This window comes from Melanostigma gelatinosum (genome assembly GCF_949748355.1).
Source record: "Melanostigma gelatinosum genome assembly, chromosome: 19".
Lineage (NCBI taxonomy): Eukaryota > Metazoa > Chordata > Actinopteri > Perciformes > Zoarcidae > Melanostigma > Melanostigma gelatinosum.
This window is the reverse complement of record NC_136652.1, coordinates 11,034,434-11,057,959: the sequence shown is the minus strand read 5'-3', so window position 1 is coordinate 11,057,959 and position 23,526 is coordinate 11,034,434. Positions and strand designations below refer to the sequence as shown.

The following is a 23,526-nucleotide window of genomic DNA, read 5'->3' as shown; positions in this document are numbered from 1 at the left end:
TAAAAGGCCTCTCAATGCACATTGTTGTTGTTCCACCTTTCAATACCTCCCTGGTCTTGATGGCTTGGATATGATACCTGATATCCGCTGCACTGCACTAATGCATAAGCTTTCTGTGTTATTGACCGAGGCCGTTTCCTGTCTGCCTGAATATATTCACCATCTTCATGCACATACCGAATATCAAAGAGTACTCGACAGGCTTTCGCACAATTGATCGCAATATAATCCATATCTGTGCAATACTTACACTGACAATTGATGGTCAACGGTGATTCTTCAGTCTCTGTTATTGTCTTCCCTTTAAAAAGAGCTCACAGATTCAGTTTTGTGTGCAAGTCATATATTAGATATGGCATTTGGTATTACATTACAGCCCAACGTTTTCCAAGGCATACGATAGGCTTTTAGATTGATTTCCTACCTTCCAAGCAGCAGCAGCAGCAGGTCTCCCTTCATGCCAGTGCAGTATGGAAATAAACTCCGTTCAGATTGCTCATCCATCATGAATAGCACGACGACATACAAAACGTTTTGCACAGTTTTGTTTTTGTGAAGGCGACGTGGTTGAATTGATGGTGCCGTTTCAGTTTAATCTCAAATATCTTGTGTTTCAGTTCTTTGTGTTTTCAAATATCTCTAAAGATGGAGCACTCAGCTGACCTTACCAAGCGCACAAAAGCCTGCAAGTCTTCATATTCATACTTGACTGCACATCACTATTGAGAGTGCACTAGTTTGCGTCTCTGCTTTGACTCTGTGTTTGGAATTTAACCCCTACACTGATGCGACCGTATCCATTTCTTATATTCAGCCTTGTCTTTATACATTTCATTGAAGGTCTGTTAGAGAGGCAACGATACAGCGGCTGACAAAATGTTCACTCCTCGTTGGAGTTTTAACTCTTAAAAAAAAAAAAAGTCTGTACATCCAGTGGTACACTGCAACCTGGAACTGCTAATAGCTCATTCAGCTTTTAATGGTGACATATTTGCAGCAGGCATCTATAAATACTGCAGTGGCATCAAAGGGTCTCTATTCTCCTCTTTTCCACATCTGTTGAAGACAAAAACTCAGTGTTTTTTTTTTTTTTTGTATTTTGCCTTGAGTGTAGTTGCTGGAATGTTAAATGTGTGTACTTCAGTTTCGGGGGGAAGAGAGGAGCTGTATGAAAGAGGAGTCAAAAAAGGATAGCACTTTTAAATTGGTGGGGATCTCTTAATCTGTTTCTATATGCAGATTGGATATTCGGCTTTATTTCAGTGCCTCCAATGTGCCTGGCAGTAGTTGCCATGTCTGCTGATGTGCTTCATGAAGTAGAAAATGTGCTTTCGTTGTATCGTAGCTCTGCCACGTCTCCTGGGCGTCTCCTGTCTGAGGTTTCTTTTCTCTGCAACAGCTGTGGTAGTTTGTGTTAATGGAAGAGATGAAATCCGCTCTTTCCAAGTCATCAGGAACTTAATGATTTTTTTTTATGCTATTCTGGTCCTCAACCTGGGCTGTCAAGTTTCAGATATTGATCTCTCCTTCACGCCTTACCAGTCAAAGAGATCAGTGCTTCGTTTCAGGGCGAGATGAATGCAAACAAAGCATCAGACTTAGAACTCTGCAGTATAAACTTTCCAGTTATGTTGAAACTTTGCCTACTTTTAAAGGGTTATGTATTGTTGGCAGACTCTATAGCTGCGGTTGACTTTATAAAGCAATGCCATTTCATGTGTTCCCAGCTGAAGCTTTCAGCTACCTTTCTTTGTTTTGCTTGGCTGAGACCGTGTCCTCCTTTTCTCTATTTTCCAGCTCCTGGAAGGCAGCTTCACGTCCCAGGTCAGCCACGAAGTCGACGGACTTGTCTTCCAGCCGTGCGGGGTAAGCCTCCCTCTTATGTATGACGATCTGTCATGCTTCAAAGCCGTAGCCCCGTCGCCACAGGTTGCTTGTCAGGCGAAGCGTTTTCTTCCGCCGAGCTCCTACATAAAAGTCAGACAGCTTGTCACTACCACCTGCCGTTTGTCACTCTCTATATCCGTATCGCCCTCTGTGGTAAAGGAAGCCTCACTCCTACATGAATTCACATAAACACAGTGCCCTCTGTAAGAGGCTGCACAGTAAAACGCATGGCAGTTGGTGTTACGACGGAAACAGCTTTTTTTTTGTTTACTAGGCTGTTCGAACAGCAGAAGATCACCTGTGACTGTCGTACCATTCCTCTTCTCCTGTGATGGACTCACGAGCCAATCATCCACGGTGTAATATGTGAAATATTGTGTCGCACAGAACAGTAGCGCAGGCGTAGTACGAGTAGGAATCTCAATGTGAGCAGAAAGTAGTATCAAAGTGAACATATTATGTGTGCGCTTACCAACCCACAAACGGAGACAACCAAGCTGGTTGTTTGTGGGCCATCTCGATCATAAAACGTGTGATTAAACAAGCCATTCAGATTTGGCTACCCTTCATAATTTCATAATGGCAACAACAGCAGCAAAATGTTTTTGGCTTGATCGACTCCAGCAGATTTGCATGACAAAGAACTGGGCAGCGCTCGCGTCCATCGACAACACAGAAACAACATTTTCTGTGTGCTCACCTGCTTCTCGTTTGTTCTTTTTTTTTTTTTACCCCAGAAATGTTGAACGTCTATCAGTCGAAGGTATATAATCAACCGAGAGTTTAACAACAATACAACGATATGCTGCCATGGTGCACTGAAAGCTGATTTTTTCTTTCTTTGGCCGCAGTCCAATCAGAGATGTTTATTCAGGTATTTGGCATTTTCTCTTGGTTAAAAGTGCGATTTTAAGCCCCAAATGCATTTTTAGTGTAGAGATGTTCTGCCATATGTAACTGTGGCGGGGATACCTTTTAAATTGTTTCCTTGCCTATTATTTTCTCCCAGTAGCAATGATGATTCCCAACATTGCATAAAACGTTTTTTAATGTAGCTCATTTCCATAGGAGGAAATGAGCAGGTGAATTTGTAGTAATGAAGATTTCCCTTTAAGGAATACAACATGGAGGTTTTTTTTCTGTCAGCATAGCTGTATAAAACTCATGATTGTGTAGATTTATATCAGAATTACAGCAGTAAAGACCTAGTTCGCCATGCCTTAGATCCATATAGGGAGATAAAACATGTATGGGGTCAACCAAACAGGGTAAGATAACATGTCTCTGGATGGGACAGATATAATAAAATACATAAGCCTAGCGTCACTGGCCTTGAGAAATGTATCTGTTCATATTAATATTTTAGAGTGACTCCATATTTATTGGATTGAACAGTTTTTTCTCTCCTCTGTGATTTGTGAAGTAATTAGTGTGTAACTGTCAAGTAGCAACAGTTCTCAGGAGACGTGGGAATCAGATTTGGAGGAGACAAGTTGACACAGCTGCGTTTTCTCTCTGCGCAACATGAGCAGAGATGATGTGCGTCTCCGAGCAGCAGACGTCTCTCCGAGGCTGTTTAATTATTGCATCACTGTCCTGATTAATAGGGCATGAATATCTATTTTGTTTTTTTTTGCAGGTGCTTTCATTTCTTGCCACTCGGCTTTGTTTCTTGTAGAATATAATCTTTCCACTGGATGTTTTATGGCCCGTAAACAATTATCTTGTTTCCACAGTTGATATCTCATTTCTAAAACTGTAGAGAAAAAGAATGAAGTGTATGTTTCCTAGAAGAGAAATCAATAATGTTAGAATAGGTTTTGATCATTGGGGTTTATGAACAATAGGGCTGGAGAAAGGAAAAGAGAAGCACCGTGGCCTTATGGGCGCAGAGATGTGTTTGGCATTTATCACACCGGCTGAGGAAGCTGCGACAGCATCATCCCCCTCCGAGTCATGGATTAGGAATTATCTTTTATCCACGGTTTGTGATTTGGTTTGGCAGGTGCTTTTGAAATGATTGCTGTTCAACAGGTAGGAATAGAATCAGTCGGGGACAGTGTGCAAATGTTCTGCCAATAATAAAACGGATTTCGTGGACAGGTCCATTCTGTTGGCAGGTGCTTTGTTTTAGTTTTTTCACCCCTCTTAATTCAATTCTCGCCGTTGAATTAGAGGAGAGTCCTTTCATTGGCCCTGCAAGGCCGTGTATGAGACACAGATCATTTTAGAAACGACTGCCAAAGACCCAGATGTGTCCCATTAAAGCGGTCTGCCATCTGACGTGACATTACAAAAAAAGTTATTATGCAATACTGTCTGGCCTTATGTTTTTCATTTTAGCATCTACATTAAGCAATTAAACATTCTGTTTATGAGGGTTTTGGCACTTTAGACAACAACAATAACCAGACTCGGCTAATGGGTGCAGTGTGACGGGTCTGTCATTATGACATTATGCACTTAAATACAGCACCAGAGACTCATTTAAATGCCATTCAACCCTTAACAACCTCAAGCCTGGTGATGACAAGCTGACAGACTGCACTTGCTGTTTTGTAAGACTACTTTAAAATAGTCTGTGGTCATGTCATAGCAGTCACTATCGCCAAATAATTCGCCAAAAGACTGCATCCTTGACATTTCCTGTTCACACTATTTGTTTGCATTTTCAACACAAATGCAAAGAAAGAGCCGTCCATGTTGCGGTGTTCAGATTGTGTCCTGATGCTGTCGCAATGGAAAACAGTGAACATGGATGGCAGCAATCTGCTAGTGCAGCCACGCAGTCAGTAGTAGGAAACCTAACTTAATATCGAAGGAGAGAGTGTGATGTGATGACCTACACAAAAAAACAGCCTGTACAGCACGAATGAACTGCACTGAAATACTGGAGAAGAGTTTTTCCAGGAGGCTACTAAACATTAACGGGGGAGAGCCGTGCATCGTCGGTGTGCATCGGCGGTGTGTTTCTTCTCATTGTGTGGTTTACTGAATTAATGCCCTTTTTTAAAATCGATTTGCTTTTCTCACCTTTGGCTAGTGTCATTGGATTATTGATTGACACTGTGACTGTTTGAGATTGCCTTGACAACCGATGTAATTAAGCCACTATTTGTGACGGATGCTGTGCAGTGAGAGAGAACATGTTGAGGTTGTGCAAGCAAATTATTCTTTGGAGCAGTTCCATGCGTTTCCCTCTTCAGTGAGAAATCGTGTTTAATTGTTTTAATTTACCCAAGTTCATTAAGTATCAAAGAACAGAGAGACTAAGGGGGGGGGCGGGTGCTGGTTGCAATAGCATCTGGTTCGTAAGTAGTTTAGCTGACTGAAGGCTGTGTTCGGCATTCGCTTTAAAACCCTTTTCGCCAAGAAGTTGTTTTTAAAGACTTAACAGCTTTAAAGAATTAGCCACCTTTTATGTGGACGTCGAATGAATACTGATGGTAAATGTGGTCCACGGAATAATTACATTTCCCAGTGAGTGCTGTATTGACGAAGAAAGCGGATCGCTCTGAGGAGCCATTTCAGTTGTGCCTACATGTACCAGAATGCATTGCGCGAAAGTGCCGATTTCACTACGTCTGACAAATAAGCTAAATAAACTCACAAAACATCAATGAAGGAAGTATTCTTACACCTTTTTAAAAGAAAAATACTCCTGTATTCCTTCTGAATTCAAGTTTCTCTCTTACACCAAACTAGACTTACTAACTCATCGTAAAACACTTCATTCAAACTGGACAGAAACCAAATTAAACTCACCAAACACGTCTTGGTTCGTCTTTCCACTGCTCACAACAAGCAGATACTCTGGTTTGAAATGAATCCTTAATTCAAAAAGAGTAAGATGTGAAAATATGCCGCCTCTATGCAGTTTGCTTTCGCACAATAATCTTTGGTCAATTACAGCCGACAACTGAATATTTAATAAGATTTAAGTTTACGAGCATCATTTAAGTTTACGAGCATCATTTATTTTAAAGGCCTATTCACATCGGTTTACAGCAACAGAGGGTTGATCTTAAATTCTTTAACCACCAACACCACTACCAACCTTTAATGCTTGCATGGGGCCATTAACACTGCCTCACGTTGTGATTGTTTTCCAAAGTCATTGATTTTGTCGTTCTCTACACCAACCAGTGCAATCTTCATCTCTTCTTCTGTGAATGGGATTGTCTCAGGGTTAATCTCAGCAGGATCTTGCTGCTGGGAACGTCCATTAATATTAGCACAAAGGTCGCCACTGTGGCGTCACTGGGTGTGTTATCTCACCCAACACACGCCGTCCTTGGAGTATGTTTTCTTTTGTTCGGCGAAAGATTTAGAATTTATAATGGAACCATTGGCACAGATGGCAGAATTGCTTATGGGAGAGCTCTCCAGATGGTGATCTCTGTACAAAGAATACAAAAAAAACTGAAATCATTTCAGCATCACTTACAAAAATCCAAGTCAACAGCGTGGTTCACATCAATTTTGGACCCAGTAAAGCTTTTGACTTCCTCAACCTTGTTTATTCCAAGACAAATCTTTAACGTCACTGCACCATTTTTATTTTTTAACATTCACACCAAAAAGCCAACAAAAACACAGACTCATACATACAGTGTCAATGTTGCCTCAAGGAATGGGCCTTTGTGTCTGAGCTGTAACAGAAGGAGCTTTTCTCTGGGGAGCAGATTTATTGGACCTTTGTCTGTAATCTGCAGCACACTTGAACAACAAGTCTGCCTCAGAGCAAAACGCTGTTATTGAAATGAGACTCGACTAATAAAAGGACTTCTCTTGAAGCATACCCGCAAGCAGCTTTTTTCTTCAATCAAATGACCCGTCAAATATGTATTAAGCTTTTGTTTATTGTGGATACTAACTGCCGTCACACCACTCCAGTATTTGTAAATAATTATTATATATTACTTTGGTTTGTTGTTTGTCTCTTATCATTTCCGAGGAATTCATTCAAAGCTAAAACAGCTCTTAAACTGCGTGCGTGCAATAGTTGATTTATTTTTTACGCAAGTCAAATCAGTGGTGAGAGGGAGGTACAATGTTTATATCCACATAAAGATATATCTTATCGTAGAAACCTCAAAGCAAATTGTATTCATGGAAACTTCAGCTACAGTACGGTATAATTTCCCAGTGGAAAATCAGGAGCAAAAATGAGACATTTGACCATTTATTTTTCCAGTTGGAGTATATACACTACTGTAAAAGAGCAGTGGTTCCACATTTTAGTGTTCTGGTTCAGTGTTTCCTTTATGGCAAAGTTAAAAGGATAGAGTCTGTGGACATATGGATTGTACTAAATCAAATACAACCTGGCTGTGTTTGGGCTTCAAAAGGGTAACAAATCTCTGAGCTGCAGCTCAATAGCTTGCCACATTGTCGGTTTGCTGGACTCCAGTAGTTTCATCTCCCTCCCATCAAGGAACGGCTGCGGTTTGGTCCCACCGATCACAAATTTACTGAGTCTAACTGATGTCGATTGAAGTCTCATCGCAATAGCATGTCTAAAGCTGCTGTCTGATAAGCTGCCAGTACCTTATACAAGTAATATATGTTGTTTTGATGAACCACTGCCCGTCTTTTCACTTGTGAGCTCCGCGTGTCATGAGGAGCTTTAATGTTCACTTCATGCCCGGACTAGCACGTGTACTTTCTATCTTTTCGTTTTCTTGCCATTTCGGACCACTTTGAAAATGCAGTCGCGTGTGGAAGTTATAAAGTCTTAGGTGGCAGTTTCGTGGACTACTTTACATTTTTATCTTTGTCACCAAAAAAATATTTCGTTGAAGTGGAACTGCAAAGTCAGCCGAGCAGTGCAGCTGATGATGCCTGCAGTCACGTCATGCTGGTTTATTTTGAAAGCTGGCACAATTTATGCGACTTTGTTGTATTCACAATTTTTGAACAAGAGATAAGAAGATGGAGTCCAGGAAACATAAGTAAAGGAGCATCAAATATGAGCTACTAGAAGAGAACTGAATAGAGAAGAGTAACCGACCGTCAGTAAATCCTCTAAATTACATACTTATTCATATTTATTAAAGGATCCGTCAACCCTTTTTACAAAAATATATTTTTTTACTCACGTATTTAACAACTCTCGCTTGAACAGCTTTCTACACAAGACATCCCAATAAACACTGATGTGAACAATGTAGGGTGTCAAATATTTAAAAATCAGTTTTGCAAATATTCTATGAGGAAGGAAATGTGAGGAAATGTATTCAACACCAGTTAAAACCTCAAGAATACACCGTTTGCTTTTGGTGAGAAACTCTGAATGTAAACATAACTTTCTATTGTAAACGGCACAAGGCACCTTTAAATCAACCTTTAACTATGTAAAGACAGGAGCTGGTGTATTTACATAGTTCCGTACTGTAATGTATTACATGTAGACTGCAGAGCATAGTTTGTGAATACAAGTATAAGTAAGGACAACAAAGGTCGAACATTTAAAATCACGGTTCAGTTCAACTTCGGGCTGTACGTGTTGTTCGACCTTTCACTCACGTGGTTCGTTGTCTTCTCCAGAAAGATGTTTTTCTTGCATTTTTCCAAAGACGGTTCAAGTGATTCATTTGTTATGTAGTAATTACACTAAATTGTTGTGGCATTTGTACTCTACTCTTCTTCTTTTTTTTTTTTTTTTCTTTTTTTTTTTAAAAGAAGCAGCCACACTTACTTTCACACTTTGCATCGCCCTCATTTTTTGTCTCCCTCGGTCTGACAGTTGCTGCCTCTGAACTTCTCACCTGAAACAGCCGGCAATTTACATGCAACGGAACGTCATTACATGAAAATGATTTTGATAGATGGGGAGATGTGTTCTTGAATGCAGACCGGGTTTGAAGGTCTTGTTTTGCACTTCAATAATAAAGCTCTCTTTTGTATGTGCAGTCACTTATTGACTCGGCTAACAATAGCAATGAAAGCATGAGTGCAACCGGCAGCACCTTTCCATTTAAGAATGCTTTTAAAGGTATGCTATTTATTGACACGGCAGTGTGAGGGTTTTCTTTGGGGAGTTGCTTTGGTTCTGCTGGCTTGGATAAAGACAATTTCACTGGGGTTGAAAATGTGGCACCCACAGTTGATCAAGCCTCAACAGATCATCAGGGCAGTGGATATTAATCTCCTACATGTGCTGTTATTGTTTTACCACAGTCAAGATAACCATGGAAGCTAGTGTTTAGCTCTCCAGAAGTTGGTACTATATTTCTTTCTCTTTTATTCTGCTCATTTATAAAGTAATTTGATTGTCGGCTGTGGAGGACTTCATCACCACTCGCCTGTATACGTTTAATTTGGCATTAGAGCTACATAAGAGGTTATTTTGATGCCTGTGCAGCAGAGCATAACTAACGACATTGAAGACTGTTCCTTTCTACACCCACGTTTCCAGTAGAAAAGATGTGCTCAGGTTCAGGTTCTTCAAAAGAGACGTGCACTCTTTTCCTGCTCTCTAGCTTAACTGCGTTGAATAGGCTTTTTGGAGTGTGCCGGTTTCAAAGGCACATGAAGGCCGCCTCCCACACGGAGAGCTCCACCACGGACAAAGCAAAAAGGACCCCATACATCTCGTGTTCCCTTCACTTCACACCTAAGTCGACAAAGTCAGTCTGCCATCGATTTAACCATGTTATTAAAGTATAATTTCACGACTTTGACTTTGGTTTTATTTTGGTTATGTTAAAGTTCAACTGAAGTCACATCATCCCTTTTTTGTAGTCAACAATAATGTCGATTTATTTGATTGTACTTCCGTCACTTCCTGTGTGCTCAACGAAGTGCAACACCACAAATTCCTTCGAGGAGAGACTGTCCACACGTAAGCGCCATTATCCCCATTAATGTGCATCGCTGTGTTGAGACGACGAAGATGTTCAAATGAAACATTTTGGGGAGGCAGCCTGGAGGAAGGCTCTAATGGCGTTTTGCTCCATTTGAGGAGGATCATTTGGAGCAGGTATAAACGCTCCTACAACATCGTATTAAGTTGTAATTTGTTGGCTGTATCATTGTGCAACATGAGTGTAATTTGTAGGGTTTCCGGGCTTGACCCTGAAATGATTGAAAACCATTCATTAGTAAAGCCACAAGATTTTAATGCTAATCGGCAAAATGCTTGCCAAACTTCGACACCAGTGTAGTTGTGGAGGAGTAGGGTAGTTTTATTTTTGACATGTACTTGTATATTTTGTTCTTCCCATGATGATTTAACGTTCCTCTTCACCTTAAAGTGGTGAAAATACACTGTGAAAATACTCCACTGCAAGTAAAAGTCTTATTCAAAACCTTACTTCAGTCAAAGTATGAAAGTATTATCAGCAAAATGTACAGTATGAAGAGTCTTGATTGTGCAGTAAAATGTTCCCCGTCCGTGTTTACTATTACATATGATATTTTTGGTACAATAGTACTGCTGCATTAACATGTACGTTGCATTTTACCGCTGTAGTTGTTTCAGGTTGTGATCATTTTATCACTTTTTATATACCGGTGGGGTTGTTTAATCTTCAGCAATGCGTCGTATTCTGTAAGATCATATGTTTGCTGTCCTGTGAGAACCGTTTGTCTCTTAAATTATCTCTTAAATATTTCATGAGCGCAGAAAAAAAGTATTCAGCTTTGTGCATTTTCCAGCTGATCAAGGTGTTCTCAGTCCATCAAGCGACCCCTCGTACTTCAGTTTATCACAGACATTAAAATTCAGACTCATCAAATGCGTTGTTTGCGTTGTACCGGAATCTGTAAAGTATCCGAAGCAGCCAAATAAATGCAGTTGAGTAATGTGCAATATTTGCATCCAATAAGGATAAAGTTGCGTAAAGTGTGAATACCGTAGTAAAGTACAAGTACCTTGATTTAAGTGAGTAAACTTGGTTAGAGTCCATCACTATTCATTCGTGGGTGAAGCCCGGAAGCCCTTATTTGTTCCTGTGCCGTTACAACACAGGTTCTCCAGAGGAATCCTGTCCGTTTTCCACACATTTCCCTGGAGTAGACTTCTGTTACCGGGCAACCTGACAGTGACGGAGTCTGTTCATCTGTTTCCGCCTCCACCAGTCATGACTTTACATTCCTCATGTTCCACCGCACTCGTTTCATGTCCTCCTCAAATGTCAGCCGAGCATAGTTAATCAAAGCGTGTTGTTCGGTTATGTGTGGTGTGTTGAAACGCAGTAGTGATGTGAGTAATGCCATCACGTTGAATCAACATTTGTCAGCCTGTAATGTATTTACACATCTATTATTGTGCTCTTTTCTACTTGTATTCATTTTCATGTAATATGTGGAGTACTTGTTTTTGATACCAAGAGGCTAAATATTACCCTGAGGTCAATTCAGTTCCACTAGTCTAGATAGTTAGATACAAGCAGTGTATCATAATGGAGCCTAATTTGTTTCAGCTCATTAACTGTGACTTAACTGCTCACACATTTCTTTACAGTAATTAAGTCATTATGGTTTGACTTCTACTCGTAAAACCACAGGGTCACACCCGTTCCATGACAGCAGCTTTAATACGTACTCATCCGCAACAAATCTTCCATATTTATACATTTTTTGGGGGGGGGGCATTGGGTTTGTACTTGCAGAGATACAAGGCCGGGAGGTGTGATGAGATCCTCAAGTGGAAGCCGCCCAATCTCAACTCTGTGGACTTTCGCCTGAAGATCACCAAAGTCGGAGGAGAAGGGTGAGTCACTGTTGCCAGGGAAACACACTGCCTGATGAGTCTAATAGCACCTATCGTTTTGTAACACACTGGAGCCCTTCACACAAACACACACACAAGTACCATTTCTTTGTGTGTCTGTGTCAAAGGCAATGCTTTAATCTTTATTTATTTCCTCTTTGCCTTGGAGATCAATTCCCGTGACAAACGTTCATTCCTTTCACCGTCATCGCCTACATGAGCTTTTGTCTCCAGCCCCAGAAATGTTGTATTTTTGCTATATGTGCAAAGATAAAAACCTCACTGCCTTTCCCTTTTTTTTCCTCATTTTCTATGTTTATCATCCTCTGCAACATAAATTATTCAGATCCACTGGTGCTCGTCTCAGCCCTTATCCTGTTAAACATTAGAGCTCTGCCGAAAAACAATTCTGTAACTAGAAACGACAATCGGTTTCTGGAGGTCATTACAGCCGTTGGTACACAGTCGTATCAAATAGAAGCTAGCTGTAACATTGGTAGTTTGTATTGGATGTATTGATTGTAACGACACCAAGCAGGTTGACATTTTTATATATACTTTATTGATGAGAATGCATCATATGACATAAAAATCAAAGAGCAAGTATTTTCATTTTTTGTGCACGTGTTACTCAGTTTACAGTAGTAAAGGAGAAAATAATAGAAAGAAAAGCGAAAAACAGAAAACAAACAAAACAGAAAACAAAGAGCTACTTAAATCAAAACACCCACCCACAAACCCACCCACAGACAAGGCCTTCACATTTGTTTACGTCATGTTTATGTAGTATAGTATTGTAAAACTATAGTTCAGTAGTTAGGTTGAATTGCAATTAATCAGACAGATAAGGGAAGGACAGAGGACCAGATAAATCAGTACAAATTACCAGAAAATATCTCATTCGGTGGGCAACACTAATAGATTCTGAAAATATGAAATGAAAGGTTGCCATTTCTTAGCGAAATTGTCATTGCATCCTAATTTTTTCAAGACTTAAGAAAAACATCACATCCTTAAGCCAGACAGACTGAGATGGTGAACTTGGAGATTTCCAAGCAAGAAGTGTGGTAAAGGCAATAATGTTCTGCTCTTTGGTACTGTATAGCAGCGGTTCCCAAACTTTTTAGGCCGCGCACCCCCTTCTACATCCCGACCGGGTTCACGCACCCCCAATCCCCCACACCTTAAAAAAAAAAAAGAAGCAGCAGAGCAACATTTATAGCGCATAGAAATCGGACCAATGAGAGAACAGTTTGCTCGCGCGTGGCGTTTGTTTACAATATTTAGTCCGCTGTTAAATGTTGCAGTGTGAACACAAACTGAACAAAGGGGAAACTGCAACATTGTATCATATTAATTCCTGAATCAGAACAAAGCAAACGAACTGAAGGTGTGAAAACGCCCTGAAACACTGCAACAAAGTTTCAATAACTTTCAGTTACACAAGGCGTCACTTTTAAAGAGCAATGAGGATGGCGAGGACACACGCACAGGCTCAGAGGCAGATTATCACATTTCATTTACAATCAACCACACATAGAATGAGACTGCAGTTGTTTTGGGCTGTTTTGTTACTCCAATTTCGACATAAACAAATGTAAGGGGCTTTTGACTTGCACTGGCATGCTTGGTGTTCAGGTGGCGACGTAAATAAGAGGGTTTCAGACTGTTAGCCAGAACCTCACTGCACACCACGCACTGTGGCTTTGGGCAATCTGCATTGCCAATCCAAGTGAAGCCCAGACACAGATCATTTTCATCATATTTCCTCTTTTTTTCTCAGTCTGATGCTCTCTCTCGTTTCCTTTTTTTAACCTTGACTCCGCGATGGGCCTATGTGCTCCCGATTTGTCTGTGCTATCCCTTCCTCCTTCCTCCGTCTCATCTTCCTCTGACTCCCGTTCGATTTCTTCTCCCGGTCTCTCCCCAACGCATCTCTCCGTTCCTCTCGCCTCTGATTCCTCTCTCTCTCTGTCCCTCTCCTCTTTTATGACTGATAGCTTCAGATGTCCCACCTGACAGTTTCCCCGATTTTCTGACTGTAAAAGACAGTCTGGCGGCAGGAGCAGAAGTGCATTTATTTGTTAAATTGTACGTCTTTAATTTTAAAGGGGAATTTTTATAATTCATGGAACCGAGCGTCTTGGGTTCGTGTATAAGGGCACTTATCATACAGTAGTAACTGGAGTCGGGAGATTAGACATCTTGTATCAGCCCACGGCTACCGGTACTCTTTATTATTGATTTCTCCTTTGGCCAGAGGCAGGGGTTGCGCCTTCGCTATGGCAACCCTCAAGGGACATATCATCGTCAACACCAGAACGACAAACATGGGACAGTCTGTTACATTCATGTTTTTACTTTGTGAAAATGATATTTAATATTAATTATTACACCATTAGACCACCATTACATTTTTCCTCTCGCACACCCCCTAGAAGCAGCTCGCGCACACTTTGGGAATCCCTGCTGTATAGGATGGATTTGGCTGGGATTCCAAAGACGGTACGGTTGTACATTGATCCCTAAAACTTTAGTTAAAATATCAAAAACATAGTACCAGAAGTGTTCAAGTTTAGGACACGCCCAAAACATGTGTAGTAACATGTGTAGTAAACCTGCTTGAGGATGATCACAACGGTTACATCCTGGGTCGTGACCTGGGAATATTTTAGCTAGTTTGATGTTACTAAAGTGCATCCTATGGACCACTTTAAACTGAATGAGACCAAGTCTGGCACAAGACGAGATGTATTCACCCTATTCAGTGCATCCACCCACCAATTCTCTGTCAGGTTCATGTTCAACTCACTTTCATTTGGTTTTGATTATAGAAGAGGTAGCTATTGTAGTTATGATCTGGTTGTAAACTTTAGAGATCAGTCCCTTCTGAGTTGGATGTGTGTCCAGTAGGCTTTCCCAAAGTACAACAAGTACCCAAGTACTACAAAGTGACGGACCTGAAAGTATCTGTAGAAATTTGAACGGTCCAGGCCACATCTCTTACAAAGAGAGTCGAAGCTAGATAAGTGGTCATCGTCAAAAATATCCCTGAAACACTTCAGTCCACTTTTTCCCCACTGTGAGAAGGTTTTGTCCACTACAGCCAGGCCACCCAAGTCCCTTGGGCGTTGGAGGAAGACCGTGCTCACTCGTGGTGACTTGCCTGCCCAGATAAAGTTAAAAATAATCTTATCAATAGACTTGAGAAAAGATTTTGGCAAGAATATTGGTCAGCATCTAAACAAGTACAGAAATTTGGGGAATACATTCATTTTTATACACTGCACCCTGCCAGGTAGTGACAGGGGCAGGTTGATCCATCTAAGAAGATAATTTTTCATATTTTCAACCAAGGGGTTAAAGTTGGCTGTATGAAGAGAGGCAAGACTGCGGCTTATGTTCACACCTAGGTATTTGGAACCCAAACTGGCTAAACGAAAAGGTACTGAAGACTGTTGAATTTGGCAAGCCAAAACGTTTATTGGTTACAATTCACTCTTTTTGAAGTTTAGTTTATATCCTGAGAATGAACCAAATTCCGTCAATCGATTTAATTATAGGAGAAGATGCCACTGGGTCATTCACATACAACAAAAGGTCATCTGCGTACAGTGACACACGATGTTCTATCCCACCCCGCCGCAAAAGTGGTGATGATTTCAATGCAATGGATAGTGGTTCTATTGCAATTGCAAAAAGCAAGGGGGAAAGTGGGCATCCTTGGCGTGTCGCTCTCGTTAAAGTGAAATATAGGGAACGTAATGAGTTGGTGCTGACACACGCTTGCGGAGATGAATATAAGAGTCTAATCCAGGAGCCGAAAACATCACCAAAACCGAATTTGTTGAACAGGCACTCTCACTCGATTCGGTCAAAACCCTTTTCGGCATCTAATGAAACAACTGCTTCCGGGACCAGTGCAGAGTGGGAAGTATGAATTGTATTAACACACTGCTTATCAATGTTGTGAATGGATTCCGTTAAATTTTGTAGTTGTTGCCTCCCCATTTTATTCGAGTATGACGTAAAGGAAATGATTTTGCCTCGTAGAAATGCTTTAAGCGTTTCCCACAGAAGGGAAAAGGAGACTGTAGGATCCGTATTAATTTCAATAAAAGTATCTATGGATTTTGCGATTTTATTGCAAAAATCTTTGTCAGAGAGCAACAAGGGGTGTAGCCTCCATAGTGGACGGCCTTTCTGATTTAAGGTAAGGAGATATCTAATTGTAGAGGAGCATGGTCCGAGATAATAATGGGTAAATATTCTACAGATTTAATGTGTGGTATGAAAGCGCTGTCTAAAAAGAAGTACCGTAGTCAATTCGTGAGAAGGAGTGAACATGTGAAAAGAAGGAAAAAACCTTAGAAGTTGGGCTGGAAAGCCTCCAAGGACGTGGTACTTTCTAAACATCCGCATAAAAGCATTGTAATTCTGAGCACGTTTGCATGCTGATATTAGCTTTTATCTCAAAGCAGCACATTGTGCCTAAGTGCAATCTCTCAGAGCTTCAAGCACGTCTTGTAGACTCTTGTTCTTTTTCCGTCAGTACAATGCGTATCTCTTTGCTCTGTGTGCTTTTTCCTCCGGTGAGTCCGAGTATTGTCTGAGTGCCACTGAGCTTTCTTGTCACGCTGCCTCTTTCCTCTGAGAGCCAGGTGACCTTAGCGACTGTCCCAGCTTTGTAGCCGTGAGCCTGCCACCATTCACCAACAACAGACTGAGAGGATCACAGCCAGCCTCTTAACTCCTCCCTGTGAGTGGGAGAACACAGACGATCATTGTTGCCATTGGAGAACGTTCTGATATTTCCCCCGAAAGATGAATTTTGCTGGCAGAGGGAGCAATCGGCAGACCTCACTCAGCCTCGGTGTAGGGTTTCAAAGTCTCTCCTTAGTTACTGTCAGAGGGAGAGAGATGGACAGATATTTCGGCGGTAACAACTGTATATTCATCAGTCCTTCAGCACGTCTTTGGGTACCACGGAGGCATATACAGCCTTGCAAGTTTTATTACCTTCTCTGAAAGCAGGCACAGAGGCAGACAGTGATTACTGAGCGGCAGGAAGAGTGGAGAGTTGGAAAATAACAAAATGGAAAGATGACGCAATCCCAGAAAGCCTGCCAGTGCCCCTCCCAAGTGTGGATCTGAACAGTCTTTAGTATTGTACAGATAGCTTGACTGAGGGTTACGTCATCATTCGTTAGTGTTTTTGAAGGACCCGGAGAAGGAGAATGGTACCTTTTGATTGGCTTGGATTGGCTCTCTAGAGGCCCGAGTCCAGGCTTCATGTTACCGCCCTGTCTACTCTGTGGACTCAAGTGTCATTACAGCATCCCGATCCATATTTATGTGAAAAGGAACCCATTCAGGTACTTTCAACTCTGACTGATGATGTAATAGCGTCAAAGTGAAGTTAACGACATATGATCAGTGCTATTATTCTCGACTGTATTGCCGTGAGGATTCTAAAATTCAAACTATTATAGAGACTCTGCATGGTGTCAGAATGCCAGATCTTTAGATGCATTATTTCTGCAGGATCAGTTGTAAGAGGCAAACAATCCGACCATTTTTAGAAGCTGCAGAAAAGGATTTGGGTGAGAGAAACATTCACTGCAAGTATAGTGTAATTCAGAGCAAGTCAGAACCCGTCCAAAGAGCTCGTGCTTGCAGCTTCTCAGTCCTCAGGACAAACGTAAAGTATGCTGCAGAACAAACATGGTGCCTTTCTTTGGACTCTGAACCTTGAAGGGATTTCTCTGTGTGGACACACAGATTTGTGGAGTTGGCGCCGCAATGGCCCGGTTGCCTCCAATTTGCACTTCATCACAGGGAGTGTGTTGGTTGAACTCCAGCATACACATTTTGTGGAATTTAATATTCCACTGTTGAACAGAATTGTTGCATCTTTTTGGGGCATGTGTTCCCAGTATTTATCAATCGTTATTGATAAAAGCGTTATCATAAGGGCTACTCTAAACACTAAGACCCTCAAAGTCGTCACATCGCTGAACCGTTCACACTACAAAAGCATTGGTCCTTGTTGCAAATGCAACACATGCAATAAAGTTCCGATCGTTATAGACGACCCCTCCCACAGCTTTTCCCCTCAGCTCGTGTCCTGCCCTCTCATTGGCTGTAGCTCCACGACAGGTTCAGATATTTATCATGCTGGATATCCGGAATGCGTCTGCGATGCATCGCGAGCGTCTCGGTTTCCGTCTTTGAAGAGTTCACACATATCGCTCGAGCGCCGAGCACCGAGTCGACACCAAATCACCAATTTGCTTCTGATCTGGGACTTACAAAAACTCGTGGAGTGTGAACTAGTCATTAGTCAGCATATTTTAAGGATAATGTTGGCAATATTAGATTTTTTTTTTGTTATCGTCCACGAGTCAATTAAAAGACCAAAAACAACAAGGCATTCGTCCATCCCTTAATATTTGTTTATTTATTTAATGTTTGTTTAGGCACAGATATATAGCATGGAGTAATGACACATACCACAGCATCTATAGCCTGAGTTAGTTTAAAACTCTTACTTCTAAATGGGTCTAAATACAGAAACACTAAACTCAACAACAAAATATACAAAACAGGGGTTGCACAGTAAAACTCAATGACGAGCTCCAGATCATTCAGGACTGTGTGACTGGAGCTTCTTTAAATGGTGTCTCAACTTGAGTTTAAAATGATTCACTTTGTGATCTGTTTTAAGGAGCTCTACATATTGATTCCCCCAACAGAGATATGAAACCCTGAGGCAGAAACCCATTTGCGTACCTCTATGCTCTCCGACTTCCTGGCCCTGTCTGAGGCATTCAGCCATCCTGAAGACGAATATATCGTGTACTTTGTTTTGTTTCTATAAAATAAGGTCCGAAAGCAGCTGGGCTCCGTGGTTTTTAGCAAACTTAAATCACAAAGGCGAAATTAGTGCATTTGTTTCGGGACTATTTTCAGAACTAATTAATTAATCAAGTGCACTACTGAGAAATAGTGTGTACGATTTGGGATTGAATCAAAATGAACTGCAGTGTTCATGGTGATGAAGGAACTCCCCCCCCCCCCCCCCCCCCAGTGGAATGCTGTGACGCTTTAATTTGACAAACTTGGAGGTCTTTGTCGTGCAGGAATAGGCTTTATCAGGTTTGGCTACGCTTGTTAGTAGGATCAATTCATGGATAGTTTAAGACTTTTCGTTGGATTCGTTGACACCGACAAAGATTTAGAGTACCACCCACCTCATCTTTACACATAGAGAAGTAAACAGAGTGCAGAAAAGAAAGCTCTCAGAAGTTGTTTTGATACGATGTCACTTGAGACGCAGCACCCGGGGCACATTTTCCAAGTTTCTTTTTTGCTTTCATGCTTTATAAATCATTTGACCTATTGTTCCAGCTGTTCGGTACTACAAGTCTGATTGCACTACCGTGACATTTAACAGCATCTTGATTTTTTTAATGAAAACCCAATCCTGGCGCTGGAGTCTTTCATCGGTGTTGTGTGTTGTTGTCGGTCTTTAATTTTAACATAATTCATCCGACCCTTACTTAAAGAAAATGTAGTTCCAGTGTAATTTAAGACAGCAGGACTTCCAGGACCTCAAACATTTAGCTTGTGAGAGGAGCAGAAACTTAGCATCGTGAAACAGCTGGTTAACGACAACTAAAGAGTCTGTTCTTCTGAGACGCTCGAGTATATACGCTCATCTGTTTCCCGGTTGAATCGCTTTGATATCTTAGTGTCGCTTTAGACAAACCGACAAAATCAATACGACAAGTTTAGGAAAGCGGCATTTGACAAACAACACGCTAGTCCGAGGTATTAATAGAACAAATGACGGGAATGGACTTTGTCCTGCGAGGTCTTGGCATGTGACAGTGTCCATCACTGCATGGCAATTTAGCTCTCTTAATGTTCACTGCTGCCTCCTTCCTGCTTGTGCTAGCTATCATTACACAGCAGGGGGGCTGGGGTGGATGGGGAGATGGTCTCCGATTACAGCTCCAATTGAAATCTCTGAATAAAGTGCATCAGACTACGTTGCCGCACAGCTGTTTCGCTGTCCGTTTCGCTCAATTGCCCCCCTTTTATTTCTGTCCAAAGAAAGTGGTGAACCGATATAAAACCAGTGCTCGTAGACGCAGTCCGCAACGGAAGACAGTGTCTGGAAATAACAACGGGCCCATGGGTGGGGGGGGGTTTGATGGGGGGAGGTAAGGAGCAGTGTGTGATTCAGACATATGCTGGGGCGTGATCTCTGGGATGAGACATAAATACTGCACACATGATCAGGGTACTGAGAGATGCACACACGCACAAGATCACTGTACATATAAACAATATAGTCTGAATTAACCGTGCTGAGAGATGCAGTACTGTACAATGACCTTCTGTTCAATCTATATAAACGTAATCAAGCTGTAAGTTCAGGAACGTGAAGCTGTGCAGAGAGACAGACGGGCTCAGAGAGGTGTAATCTCACGTCTCTGCCGTTCTGTTACTAGCTGGAAAAAGGAAGCGGCGTAGTGATTTCTTTGCGCCGTCGTCAACCACTCGGATACTCTCTGTGTTGAGGGTGTTAACCATGATCTTTTTGTCTCTTTAGGCTGCTCCCACAGACTGTCGGCTTGCTCTACGTCGGCAGCTATGACAGGCCCTTTGCAAAGATGAAGGTGAGAAAATATATGTGTTGCTTTGTTGGATTCATCACTGTGGCAAGAAGCCAAAGCCCCCCTGTCCTCTTCCAGCTCCCCTTTAGAATGGCACAAGATTTTTGAATTGACAGTATTTCGCGGAGTTCACACTGCCAAGAATAAAGGGAATGCATTAGGTTTTTCTTCTTCATGTGTTGCTTTGTGACATGAGGAATGGTACCAGTTTAATTGCTGTACTTTTATTTAGGGACAAATCTTTATTATTTAACATTTCATAGACTAAATTATTAATCGGTAAAACATTAAAATAATCGTAGCAGATTATTGATAAAGAAAATAATCTGTCTGTGATCGGCTCTGCTGTAGAGAGGCATTCATCAGCTGTACTCAACATAGTGACTGTTGCATATATTTGACGAAATGACTCGTATGTGTAGGCCTTTTAATAGTCACAGTCATGCTTTTTCCACTCTGGTACCTTTTGTTCCAGATTCCCATGTATCAGCCCCGGGTTCTAAAACTAAACGTGGTAGAGGCTCTATTCTCCCTCAGCTCCTCTCAGGGAGGCAGAGCTGCAGCCCCGGGCTCATCTTCTGTCGGCTTTCGTGTTGCCAGTTTTGTTGTGAAAATGTGTTTTTACCATCTGTGTGAATTTGCTGAGAAATGGTAATTACTTGCCAGAACAGGACACCGCGATTTGTGGTGCGTTTTGTTTGCAGCCTGCGGTGCACCACCGCAAAGTAGTTTTCAAAATTCATTGCCTTGCTCGGGGGCATGTTACTAATGTCGATGTGTCGATTGAGATGTTTTTTTCGGGCACATCTATTTTACGGCTCATTCAAAAGAAATCAAACCAACTTTTTCTGTAGTTTGAAAAAATGTCGTAATCTTCATGAAAACCTGTTTTATTCGCTCAATATTCTCCGGTTTGTACCTACAGAGAACAACGAAAGTTAATATATATAGATACAGTTGTACACACGTGTCGATGCACGTTTTACAGATTACATTTCTATTTATTGTACCTTTTTTTTTTTAATGGGAAAAGAAGCCTTTGTTTGCTTGTTTATCACTGTTAGTAATGTTGTAACTGAAGCCCATTCCACCGCTGCATATACATTTCATAGATAAGTTAAGTTAGCTGTAGTCTTTACAATGACTATGGTGTATTAAAAGTTTTATTTTTGTCACTCCCTCTGTTGGTTCAAAAGGTTATGACTATTTGACCTCCTGTACGTTCCCTAGTCACGCTAGTCTGTCCAGTGATTATGTTGCTGAAACCAGCAGCTGATTAGCTTAGCTTAGCATCAAGACTGAAAACAGTCCAATGGTAGCAACACCATCACAGCTTCAGGCCCGTGTCCGATCACTCATGCTTGTTGCCTCATTGGATCTATTATTAGCCATGTCCTCCCCTTTCCAGATCTCAGTGACTACTTAGTTAAATATAATGTCATCATATCATCGGAGCCGATGGTTGAAAATACAAAAGTAGAAATTGAGAATTTGAGATAGCCCACTAAAGCCTACTCTTCAGTTCTCCTCGGTATCGTTATTTACATTTCTGGCTTCTAGAAGAGGTGGATTTTGCTGAAGCCTGGTAGAAGTAATGGCTATTGATTCTCCATGTAGGTTAAGTTTCACCACTTCATGGAGTCGGCTCTCTGTGCAGAGCTATACGTGGCCTGCTGAGAGTGCAGCTCATCAATCATAAATTAGTTGAATGGCGCCTGGACAGATTTAGACACCAGAGACGGAGATAAGAGCAGCTCTCTGTCAAAGACCAGCAGCCCCTTCAGTGAAGCTGTGTGCGCTTCACCTGCAGAGTACTGTCATTTTTTAGATTCTATATACGTCAAGGGAGTGAGCACTAGTATATTGTTATGTTTAATCAACAGTAACACCTCTCGTTGAACCGAAATGAAAGTGTTTTAATTTTCTGTTATTTTTTAGCTTTTTGTAAATTACATGAAATGTGGGATTTAGAACCATCAATACCGTCAAAGTAATTAAAAGCCGTTTGCATAGAAAACCCTCCATCATGCTGAGCAACAAAACAAACTAATCAACTAAACGTTTGGGAGGTAAAAACACACAAATCTCTTTGTATTTCTTGTCTTTTTTGACTGCCAAACCTGACGGTGTGCATCTGCTTTCCACTCGTTTGTCCTCAGATCGGATGCGACAGTCGATCGAAATGTGTGGGACAATTATTGGTTTTTATATATATTCTCCAGAGACCCGTTACATTGTTGCTGATAGAACATGTGAGGTGATATTAATGGACAGAAGATGTCGAATGTGTTCTGTTTGCAAGTATATTAAAGATTGAACATTAGTTCAATACCGTATATCAGCTAGGTTGTTCCCTCTGAGCAGAGTGTTCGTTCACGTTCCTACTTTTGCATCGTATATTCTCTCGCCACATATATATTCTTTCTTGTTATTAAAATGGACCCGAGTGCTGCCGTGTCGCAGACCTGCGTGCCGGTTCTGATTAAGTCTCGAATGAAACAAAGGCCCGGTCAGTCGGAGAGCAATGTGGGGCAAAACAGAGCAGCTATGCAAGGAAATTACAAACTTAAAATCTTTTCTCATCCACGTCGCTATATCTCAAGAAAATCCCTGTAATAAACGGTAGCACAATGTACAGCTGTCCCCACAGATCCCAGTGTTTGATGAAAAGGGAGGTTACCTGTGCGCATATGTTGTGCACTGACTAGTAAAAGATCATATACTTCCAGTTCTAGTTGTAGTTGTTTGCTTTCTCTGCCAGTTTTTGCTTTACTTCATGATACAGAACTAATGTTTAGTGTTTCCCAGACATGAAAACTCCCGGTCCTGTTGTCCCTGACTTCGTACTGATGGTTAATGTGGTGGAACAGCATTTATAATTAATATGTTGATTCCTGGAAGTGACTGAACGGTTTTAAGAACATAAGCTTGTGCCTAAAGGAAATAGCTAGTCGTTTAAAGATATACGCTTACTTGCTTTCTCTCTGAGACTTAGGTGAGAAGATCAATACCACCCTCATGTACGCTAACAATGGCTCTTTAGACCCGGAGGCGTAGTTTAGCTTAGCTTAGCATAGAATATAATAAGGACTCTCTCCCCTGGAAATAACAACAATAAAAGTATACAAATAATCAGTCAGAGAGTGAATTTTGTAACGATAATGTGTGTCTCGCCTGCATACCATAAATTGTGTACATTAATGTTGGTGGACAAATGAAACAAACATTAGTGAGCAT

At 41.3% G+C, this 23,526-nt stretch overlaps 1 protein-coding gene across 1 annotated transcript in view; it reads left to right on the top strand.

The window, feature by feature from the left end:
* The window catches only part of rngtt (RNA guanylyltransferase and 5'-phosphatase), a 72,924-nt gene that overhangs the window by 42,240 nt on the left and 7,158 nt on the right, over window positions 1–23,526 (top strand). Inside the window, exons 12-14 of the mRNA XM_079290803.1 lie at window positions 1,798–1,866; window positions 11,505–11,605; window positions 20,226–20,292. Of these exons, the coding sequence (XP_079146929.1) occupies window positions 1,798–1,866; window positions 11,505–11,605; window positions 20,226–20,292 (237 nt within the window). The remainder of the gene's footprint in view (window positions 1–1,797; window positions 1,867–11,504; window positions 11,606–20,225; window positions 20,293–23,526) is intronic.